Here is a 12,041-nt window from a genome sequence, read left to right on the forward strand (position 1 = left end):
GGTTATGTTTTCCCTAAATGTGTTGTTTATGGAGTATAGTGTTGCTTAAGTTGTGGAAATGTCAAAGTGAGAAAGGTGGATTGTAGAAGGTAAGTGTGGGTTTGTTTTATTAATGCTGAAACATTTTGTTACAGGGAAAGTCTCAGCATCAGTGGGCACACCCATCCTACCTGACTGCATCTTCAAGAACCCAAGCTATTATACTTTGTCTGTCCTGTAGGTGGTATTGTATCACGTTATGTCAAATGCACAGGCACACAATATCATGTATTTGAGGAAATACAACCCTATACCAGTATCACTTTATATAAATTAAACACTGAGAAAGCTGTTTTTTTTGGTATAAATTCAGGCAACTCAGCAGTTAACTGGACACTGACACAACAGTTAAACTGACTCTCAGAAAAAGAGTTTAATATCACGGTATCAAATTTAATACTAACCTCAGGATGGTTTTCTCTTTTAACTTTGGGAATATTCTTTACAAGATATTATTTGAGTTCAACCACTGGAACAAAAATAAAAATGGAATTTTGCATGCTAATAATGGTGTCAATTTTGAAAATGAATATCGTACTCATATTTTTTACTTTATAATCAATATTTCTTCTAAAATCCTGACTGAGTACTTCAACAAAATTAATAAAGTCTTTTTTACATCCTTATTATGGAGCAGTAATCCCTCTATAGCATGTTTATTCAAACTGCCTGTCCCAAAATCTAAGGAAGGCTCAAAAATTTCAAATTTGAAATTATATTCCTCTGTTATTAGATTTGTAAAAGATCTGTAGAAGTATTAATAGTATCATGAGATATTATGAGTCATCAACTTATAATATACCACCCTGGGTCAGGATGTCAAGATCAACAATATCTGGTTCTGGTTTAATTCCTGTAATACTTCCATTCCCAGACCAGTATTATGGTAAATAAACTCCCTTGTGCATAGTAAACACTTGATTATGAAAATCATATTAGCTTTTATATAGAATATATACAGCCAGTATTAGTTTAAACTATATCAAACACTTGTTGTTAATCCAAATATTACAGTATATAATAAAGCTTTTGGTCATACAAACTTTTCTGTGTTATGTGACCTTATATGAGACATTCTACAACTTCAGACCTAATTTCTGCTTGGAACCATACACATAATACACAAACATTTTAAACTTAATTCACATGGCACTGACCATTCAGGTTTCAGTTCATTTTATGGAATTGCTTGACCTTTCTTTCCTTTTCAGTTTTATTAGGTGGCCTATAATTAATGTTTATACTGCTTGATTTGTTGCATTGCTATCTGATATGTTATGGATATATACCCCCAAGTGTGAACATTGCATCCTTTACATATCTTTACAGGTTCTGCAGTCCCAAATTTTGCTCTACATCTTCCATTTATGTGTAGTTTTACTGCATCAGGCATGTTACCTGCTCAGTCACTTGGTCTTCCTTGTGCTGTACAATCATTTGCCTGATGTGTTGTTTTTCAGTCATCTTACAGGAATTCATGCTGATTACCTCCCAGTTATGTTGCCATGAAAGAGTATATATTCTTATCCCTATAGGTTTCACAGCATCATATGTGCCACCTGCTCTTCCCCTTTTGGCATTTCTCTATCCTACTCTGCACTGTGACACTGCATGTTACACATGGGGATGTTAAATTTGAATATCTGCAGATCTCTTCTTTTGTCACAGTATATTATCATCAGCCTCACTAACTTTCAACAGGTTGCAGACATAAACCTCTGTACTGCTATATCTGTAACTTACATTCCAGTCCTGACATGCTCTCTGTATATCAAAAACAAAGCAGAAAAAGTGATTTTTGTGAATTCTTATGCTCTTTCTATTTGCTTGGTTTTGCAGAGTATGTGCACAGACTCTTGTCCATATCATGTTGCTGTGTATTGCCACTGTGTTTTTCATCCTATAGTGATACCCTGGCCAAAGTGTGATGCTCTGTACTGATGTTGCATGGTTCATCTTATAAAGGCATCTATCAGCATTGTGATGCTGTGACAACCTTGCCATTTTATGATGCAGTGTGCTACTGTTGCAGGTTGCATCCTAAATAGATATCTGGCCACATTGTGATGCTATGAGTTGCTTTGGTATGTTGCATTGTATGGTGGCGTCCAGCCATACTGTAATGATGATTGCTGCAGTTGCTTGTTTTATTGTATGTTGCTAATAAACAAGGTGATGTGATGGGATGTGGTAAGTTAAAAAAAATCATGATTACGCTTAGTGATTGCACTTTATTAAAGTACAGTAAAGGCTTTACCACTCCTTCATTAACTAATAATAAACAAAACAATGTAAAAGAAAAAAGCAAATATAAAGAGATTAGCTTTATCAGAATTCACTACATTTGCTGTAATTGCTTCCATTGTTTTTACCATAACATGATAACTAAAATGATCTAAATGCTAGAGCAAAAGTTATACACAAACAGACATTTCAGGTTTTTCCAACTTAAAAGTCCTGCTGATTTATGCTTTCTGCTGAAAGAAAATTTGATCAATATTTATCAACTCAGCCAAATGTTTTAAAAGGATCAATATTTATTCACTCAGCTGAATGTTTTAAAAGGACAACCTTTCTTTTTACCTGGCTGACACTGAGTATTGCTGTTCCAGGCAGAAGGTCATAAAAAGATAAACTGAAACAGACTATAAATTCTTGGATGTAACCTAACAGTCTCTTATTCTTACCTCAGATCTGAAATATTATAAAAAGTGATTATTCAGTTAAAATTTAAAATATTTATTTTACATTATGTGGATTTTAAACATCCTAACTAGTTGGCTTTCTGTATCCCACATTATTCTTCTTTCATTTTTCTCTATTTGTTACTTTTATTTTAAATCTAAAAATTCAAAAGCTTTCAGATTTCCACCAGGGCCAACACCACTTCCATTGATAGGAAACCTTCACCAGCTGGCTATAAAGAGACCAGACTTGACTTTAATGAAGGTGAGTTAACACAGACTGATGTAAGATATTTCATATCTATAAATCACACAAATTAAGTTTCTAAGGTAATTATACTATTTCTAACTTGTAAAATATAACTAAGACTATTTAGTTTCCATGGATTTGTTTTTCTTGTTAAATACATGCCATCTTCTTGTAGTTTATTAAAACAGCTGGCTTCAGCTCTTTAACTGTGACACACCTTTATAACATTAAGTACTTTACTATTTCCTTGAGATCACATTAAATGCTACTTGGCAACAAAAATTTGGGTCATGACTAAAATTAGACAAGTTTAGTTAATTTCATTTATGTCATTAACAAATGAATATTTTGTCCGTTGTCACAGCAACCAAACTGATATGTTTTAGTTACTATCACCTTAGTAAAGATTTAAATTTGGTATTTTTAAGCTAAGTTTGAAAAATGTGTTTGTTAAATGTAATAGTTTTTTTTCAGAAGTATCAGAGTAGATACTTTCTTCAAAACAATAAGGAGACAGGTTGAAAACGTATTTGACAGAGACATAAATTAACTTTGTAACACACCCGATGTAGTGCTTATTATGGCTGTCAGGTTTCATATACGGTTCTAAGAAGTGTTAACTTTTATGTAAATCATTGTTCAATGTCACTTCTTATGAGTTAATCTTTCTTATAATATCTTAATCGGTATGTATGCATTTTTTTCTTGCCCATATTTCCTGTTACATAAATTGAAAATGAGACTTAAAAATAAACAGTGGTTGTTAAATATTAAAAACATTTGTACTGAGGTTATCTGTATCCATGTCAGGAACAGCAACCCATATTTTTCTCAGTTAATAGGACACACATATAACTCCTGTGTATAAGTGTAATATTATACAGAACTGAAAAAGCTAGCTAGATCAACTTAATGAAATATTTAATTTTTGTCCAGATGAATGTTCTAGATGAACAACAGCAGTGCAGTTGATTACTCGCTTTAAAACTGAGTCTATTAATATAAATGGGGAATTATATTCTGTGTGACTCAAACACAAAACACAATGGTGAACATTTGAGTTAGGCTTTAAAATGTCATGCAAATGAAAAATCTGACATTTTTCATGAAGCATGCATACGTTTAGAAAGTATGTAGAGGTCTTATGCATTTAGTTAACAGGAACTGAGGTAAAACCAATACCAAAGTACAGGAATTAAGAAAACCTGCTTGACTGATATTTGCAAATTCAATTAAAATATTAATTATTTAGTTTATTTATTTATTTATGTGTTTATTGGGATAAGAGGCTCATCACAAAGAACCTATTTTAGCCACAAACAAGGAAAAAAACATACAAAAATATTTATATGCAATATTACAAGAAACAATCAAATGCTGTTTATACGTTGCTTTACACTGAGTACAAGGCATAATAATGAAATTAACTTCTTTTCTGTCAAACCCATTGTATGATACCTGCAAAAAATTAGGTTAAAAAATAATCTGTTTTAGAAGACATTCAACTTTGTGAGGTGAGTAAAACCACATAATAAACTGTAGCTGTGTGAGTTTGCAGTTCCTTAGGTAATATCAGTGGAATAAACGTTACTGGTTTAGTATTTAGTTTGAGAATGCATTGGAAGATTTTTGATATTCTTCAGGGAGAGAGGAAGGAACAGAAAGGTGCAGTGTTAGGTAACTGCATTAATGGAATTAGCACTGGACTTGAAGAACATGGATTTAAAAACAAAGTTGGGATTTACTCTAACATGCCTCAAATAGAGCCATATATAGTCATTTCCTTTTTATACACATTTTTCTGCTCAATTTATATACACTTTACAAAATATACATCAGTAGTGACAGGTTTCTAGGTCTCTTTACCCAGCAGAAAAATAAAGTATAATTATTTAGGTGTTTTTAACTTTATTTCTCAAACACATAGCCAGAAAACCCATCAACACATCCCTGCATATCTGGGTCTCTTCTGCAACCATCAGCAGCCTTCAGACCTTCATAGTAAGACCAGCAACACTTTCCCTATACATGTTTACTGGTGAAAAGTAGTGTTTGTCTTAGACACCACACTAGATGATGACTCAAACTATGATTGCAGACTTTTGAAAGTACAAGGTGAGCAGTCATCATTTGGCAGTCAAAATGAAACTTTCATACCTTTGTGCACCACTTATTATCCAGGAATATCAATTTTGTATTCATGTACTTCCTAATTGAGTAATATTAACTATGCCATTTTTGCAATGCCATATAATTCAATAATATTAAACTTGAATTTTTGTATTCTCCATATTATTCAACAATATTAATATGGTATGCATGTCCCCTTATTAATACTTTAGAATTTTTTATTAGTTAAATTTAGCAAAAGTTATATCATATTAAATGTGTATGAAATTACAATAATTAACACTAGAAAAAAATATAACAATTACCATCAAATGAAAAAAAACAACAAAACCATGCATGAAACAACTAAGTACAGGGTGTCTACATATGTATGAATAGTGGCAGCTGTCACATTTAACTACCACTTTAGTTATATATAACAAAGAGTTCTTTTGTTCAATAATCTTTTAAGTTTTGTTCAAGAATTTAAAGAAAAAGTTATTTTTGTGGTTCTTCCTTTAATTGTTAATATCTCCATCTGACAAGTTTCGGTTGCAATATTGTAAAATTCTTTCATAGTTGGTATGCTTATGTTTTTTCCAGTTTTTATCACTTTCCTTGTGATTGTAAGAAGAGTCCAAAGAAGAGAGTAATCAACTTTTTTAACATATAATGGTACTCGTGCATTAAGTAAAATCAATGACTTGTTTAGGTTGAAGTTACCAGTAAATAAAGCCTGGAAAATACACTGACATCATTCCAAAATGGTTTAATTATATCACATTCATAAAACATATGTTGCCAATTAGCCACAATTTGTAATTTACATCTCCAACAACTAGCTTGTTTTTTATAGATTAGCTGTATTTTGTGTGGTGTGATGAATGCTTTATGTAGAAATTTCCAAGAGTATAATTTCCATCATAAGGATGCCAAGCTTACAGTAAAGGATGTCAATATATATTTTTTTCATTATTACTTGGGAGACAATTATTAATAGATATACAGTATTCCCAGCATTCTCATCACATCTTTTTCATGTAACATACAATTAAAATCCCCAGCCACAATAAGGCTACCCTTGTTTGGCATATTTTGAAGTATTTATAGAATCATAAATTGTATAGGTCTAGGAATCTCCTTTTTTACTGTTGCTTGCATTAAAGATAGTCTCCTCTGCACACCATATCTACAGTTTTGTATATCTAGCCACATTTCAGAATTTAAATTGTATTTATTTAAAATAAAATCTAATGAGTTCATTTTTTCCTTATCCATAAACTGAAACTAAAATGTTTGTTATTTGTTTTAATCTGTTCATTGAAAATGTATTAAATGTAATGATATTATTTTATGTAAATGCTATTGGAAAGACTAAAAATATCCATGCAGCATATTTATGCATTCTCCAAACCAGTTTTTTGAGGTTGGAAATTGTCATTGAAATATATGTTGAATGTATAACTTTTTTGGTATGCTAAAATACGTGCTTTTAATAGCCATAAAAACCTGTTATTGTATATTTTATTATAGCAATTCATATTTAATTGGTCTTTTTCCAAAATTATATATTCCTGTATATCTTTCCATTTGGCAGAATAATTTTTATTTGTTCACAAAATAACTGTTTTGATAATAGATTATATAGACTATAATTCTATATCAGGCAAATGTATTCCCCCATTATTCCAGCTGTGTAGATGATGCTTAAGTGCTATTCTAGGTCTATTAGGGTTCCAAAGACATTTTAATATTAGAGTATTCAATTCTTTTTTTATTGTTTGGGGATAGGTAACACTAAAGATTGCATTATATATAATATTTTTTGGTAATATTATCATTTTTTTATAATCATGAATCTCACTTCCATTGAAAATATAAATGTATTCCATTTTGCTATAAGTTCTTTAATCTTTTCAAAACTTTCATTAAGATTTAATTTGATAATGTCTTTAATGTTCTTGGTTAATTTTATTCCCAAATATTTTATTTCACCACCTTTAACTAAATATTTAGAGATTTTTTCAGGGATATTAGTAATTTTGGTATTGGTACATACATTTTTTATTTTATCTTCATTAAATTGTAAACCCGATATGGACTGAAATTGTTTTATAGCATTAAAAGGGGAATAGAGAGACTTTGTGTTGTCTTTTAATGTCAATAAAATATAATCTGCGAATAGTAGTGCTTTTGAGTTTAAATTAAGTCCAAGATGTAATTTACGAAAGGTTCCATAATTAAGGTGAATAATAATGGTGATAAGGGACAACCTTGTTTTGTGCCTTTAGTGACAGGGACTGATTGTAATAAATATGAGTCAATTTTTATATAGGCTAGTGATTTGTCATAAAGATTTTTTATAAGTTGTTGAAATGCTATTAGAAGAAAGATAGTTCCAACTAACTGAGTCAAAAGCAGAATTACTGTCCAAGCTTACTAAAGTTATATACTCCTTTATATTACTAGTATAGTCAATTATGGTTATTATTCTTTTGATGCTATCATAGGTATTCCTGTTTTTTATGAAGCCAGTTTGATCTTTATTAATTAAATCTGGTAAAATTCTTTGAAACCTATTTGCAATGTTGTGTCTTTTGGCTTTTCCTGGTTAGGGGTCACCACAGCGGAACTCCGGTCCGCTAATGATTGGCAGTAGATTTTTATGTGCCGAGTTGCCAGCTCTAACACACAACCTTCAACGAAGGTATGCCCATTTATGCATGTCTCCAGACAGAAGACGCTATAGCTGAGAATCGAACGGAACAATGTCTTACTGCCAGGCGACAGTGCTACCGCAGCACCACCACCGCAGTCTTGAAACCTATTTGCAATGATGGACAGAAATTATTTATAATTGACATTTAGCAATGATATTTGCCTATAAGATGTACATTCTGATTGGGTTCTTGTCTGATTTCAATACTGGGGAGATAAGTGTATATTTCCATAAAAGTGAGACTGTCATTTCTTTAACTGATTGGAAGTTATAAGGTAAAATATTAAGGACACTCGTAGGCATCATTTTATAAAGTTGTAGTATTATCCTAACATTACCTGGAACTTTGTATGGCTTTAGTTTTAATATTTGATTAGTAAGCTCAGTCATAGTTATAGGTTTATTTATTATTTTTAAATGTTGTTCTCTTAGTTTATTTTTAGTGTAATTGTTAATGAAATGTTTTATTGCCTCCTGTGAGTCCATATTAGGATTTTCCATATTGATTTTTTTTAAATGCACTTTGAACTCATTAAGTATATATTCTATTGCAGTAACTTTTTTTTTTTTTGGTATTATATATTTCTTTAATATTATTAGATTTTATCATTTTTGTTCTTGAAGCTATTTTACATATATATTTTGGATTTACTGAATAGTTTATTAGCTTTATCTTTTCCATATTAATTTTGACTTTATGATTTTGAATCTCTAAATATTTACTTTGCAATTAATTTATTTTTTCCAGTTGGGTGCTATCATTTGCTTGAAATTCTGTCTTTAACTTGTCAATCTTTTCTTGTAATTATTTTAAATATTTATCCCATTGTTTCATTTTTATTGAATATCAGTTAGGCACAAAGTTATTTTAACTTCATCTAACTTTAAGACAAAATCATTTGAAATAGAAATTCTATCATTCATTGACTGGGTAATATGTCTATTTGAAAAGTGTGTGAAACGGAGAGAATCTTCAATCAAAAAATCATTGGTGTCTTTAATATTGAGTATATTAACAAAATACAGTAATGTGTTAGCAGTGAATGATATTTTTCTTCTTCAACTGGAATTAGAATATTTTTCATGTAACATACAATTAAAATCCCCAGCCACAATAAGGCTACCCTTGGAATGCTGCACAATCAAATCTAAATGAGACTTAGGGCCGGATTCACAAAACCTCCATGTAAGACTTAATATGTCTTACTCGGAGGCTGCAGTTGAATGGTATGACATCAGCATGCCATGAATATTCATGAGGGCATGCTGACTCATCTGTAACTCTTACATGGACTGAGTAGGCAAGCAGGGGGCGTGTTCGACTGCCGAGCAGTCTAAAAGTCCATGCCCCTGCAAGATTTTATAAAGCATAATGTCAACAGACAAGAGCGAGTCTGCTCAAATGTACATGCACCCAACACCACACTCCCTGACACTGTAAACCCCCATCAGAGTTATAAAATGGAAAAAAGTATTTTTTTTTTAAATCCACAATATAGCTGCCCATATTTGTGCTAGTTTGCGCGGGTGTGCCCATTGCTTAACCACAGTTACCAATTGTGACATTGAAGAGCATATAAGAACTACTTATGCAAATTAATCCAAATAGCAATAGTGTAATGGTAGAGCATATGCACAAAGAGAAGGCATTCATGGTTCGAGTCCCAGCACTCCCCTTCTTATTTATGTTTTAAATCAGTATTTGAAATAATACCAGACAAATATGATTAAAATTTTATTAAAAGCAGTGACATGGCCAATGTATCAGCGAACAAAATATATATTTATAAAAGACCCAGATATATAATAGCCTGCCGTTAAGCAATGTTTTACACAGCTAAACAGAGGTGCCCATAGTTTAATAGTGCTATGCCCATCTAAACAGAGGTGCCCATAGTTTAATAGCACTTTATCCAGCTAAACAGAGTTGCCCATAGTTTAATAGCGCTTCACCCAGCTAAACAGAATTGCCCATAGTGTAATAGCGCTTTACCCAGCGCAATAGAGTTGCCCAACATTTAAAAATGCTTTACCCAGCACAATGTGTTTGTGCGGATGTGTGCACCGCACCACCCAGGGCACCGTAGGGCACAGGGGAGCAACGTAGAGCTAAGTTGCTTAAATGCAGCCACACCCCCTAGCCTGTCTAGACAGTATTAAAATAAAAGTATGACAAGGTTTGAACCCAGGACCCTCTGCATCATAATCAAAGTACAGAACCACTAAGCCATGACAACATAGGGAAAGCAGCCACTATTAACATACATAAACTTAGGAATGGTAGTTTAACCATTCCTAAGCAGGTCTGCAGTCAGCCGAGAATGCCAATTACAAAAAAGTGCAGGAAATGCAGCATATTTAAGCCCCACAGGTGGGAATACATGCCATAACTGGTTGTAGCTCACATCTGCGGTCAGAATGTCTGGTGTTGGAGAGGGAGTGCGCTTCCGAGTGCAGAGATGGGGCACCGAGGAGTCCAAATACATGGTTTGGCTCCTAGTCCACCGTCACGAGGCAAGACTCCTGCAGGGCCAGTTCCAAGGGACGGAGTACAAGGCAGAGGCTTGGAACCGGTTAGCTCGTGACCTCACCAGTGCCACAGGCATTCCCTGGACTGGTGAGTAGGTCCGTCTCCACCATGCGGACCTGAAGAGACGAAAGGAGGACCACCTGAGCCAGTGGATACAGGAGGCCCGTGGGATGCGGGATGCCCCACAACTGAGTATGTAACCATGGAATGCAGTATGTAAGGATTTAAAATGGAGTATGTATAACGGATAGGAATGTCTCAATAGCCCCTCATTTACTTTACATCTGCAGGTGACCATGTAACAAATCAGCAAGCCTATGCTGATAGGCTGCTAAGGCTGCGCTGCCAGGCAGGTTAGTGATTATTCTGCATGTATAGTTATATAAAATATGGGAGAGAGCATACAGCCATAAAATGGACTGTCAGATAAAAACATTAGAGAGGCAGAAAAAGAGTGTAGTAACCCATTAAGAAAGGTAACATATGTCTGGAATAATATCTCTGCAGGCACTGTCATATAAAAGAATATGTGAGTGAGCCTGAAAAAAGAGTGTGCTAACCTATTAATAAAGGTATAATATATCGTGAACATGTCTGCCATATATATCGTTAAAACAAATAAAGGAGTGAGCCTGTGGAAATGTGTGTAATGTCATTAATAAAGGTCTAAAACCCAGTGTGTGTCTGATTCACTTAGTATGAAATGTTGTTGTACCCTTGCATTATACAAATAGTAAAGTGTCAGAAAGTGCTGGCAACCCAGAGTTCTGCAGTCCCATCTAAAGTGGGTGATGGAAGTGCTAGTAGCTGTGAAGTAAATATAAAGTCCTCAACAGTCAGTTACTGGCTGGCATGCATAAGTAAATCTGGCACATGAGTAGCATGCTAATATGTTCCCCAGAAATGTAAGTGTGCTTCAATAAATGCAGGGTTCTGTACAATTTGAAGTGAAAATGTCATGTGAAAACATCCAGATATTTAGATAAAGAAATATAAATGCAACCATGAAATATGTAGCAGTAACATCTGCATCCTGGACAGTTAGTATGTGAGACATAGGTCAAGTATAGATTGAGCTAGCCAAACCCACTACACAACCTAATGCATGGTGGCAAGTGTAATAATACATGTAGGGAATATACACCTGCAGTCACTAGGAATGTAGTGTAGAGTAAAAGTGTTTATAAGATGTTAATGGAGGTTTTTTTCTACACCTTACTGTTTGTGCATAAACCATGCAATTCCATGCCTCAGTGGGTATGTGTAATCTTAAATATTTGTTGGGATATATGTCCAATTGTTTTATAAATATTTGCACTCATGTTGATGCATGTGCCCTGTTCAAACACCGTGTTCATGGTGGCCTGTTGCTACCATTCATCACTGCATGCAGTTAGATTAACCACTATTGTTCAATATATGGATGTGTTATGTTTGCTGTTCAACTGTTGGAACTGTGGTGTGTTGGGTTAATGGGAATATTACTGCATGCTGTTACAACTAATCTGGAATGCTGTTGTTTATGTTGTAATGAAACACACCTAATCACAGAACGTATGGGAAGGCCAGTCCCAGCGGACCCACCTGTCCCTCCTCAGTTGGCGAGTGCACCTGGCACCAGTGGCTCTGGTGCCCAGCCCAGACTCCCCTCCTCCATTGGTCCTGTGCCACCTTCAAGTGGAAGCGCTGCAGGGGATGGGGCTAGTCCCC

At 33.8% G+C, this 12,041-nt stretch overlaps 1 protein-coding gene across 1 annotated transcript in view; it reads left to right on the plus strand.

The window, feature by feature from the left end:
• Window positions 1-2,679: 2,679 nt before the first annotated feature.
• Window positions 2,680-12,041, plus strand: part of LOC122816775 (cytochrome P450 2K3-like) — a 490,258-nt gene continuing 480,896 nt past the window's right edge. The window contains exon 1 of the mRNA XM_044089793.1: window positions 2,680-2,988. Within this exon, the coding sequence (XP_043945728.1) occupies window positions 2,791-2,988 (198 nt within the window). The 5' untranslated portion in view covers window positions 2,680-2,790. The remainder of the gene's footprint in view (window positions 2,989-12,041) is intronic.

This window comes from Protopterus annectens, chromosome 12.part0, assembly GCF_019279795.1.
Source record: "Protopterus annectens isolate FY-2018-M chromosome 12.part0, PAN1.0, whole genome shotgun sequence".
Taxonomy (NCBI): Eukaryota; Metazoa; Chordata; order Ceratodontiformes; family Protopteridae; genus Protopterus; species Protopterus annectens.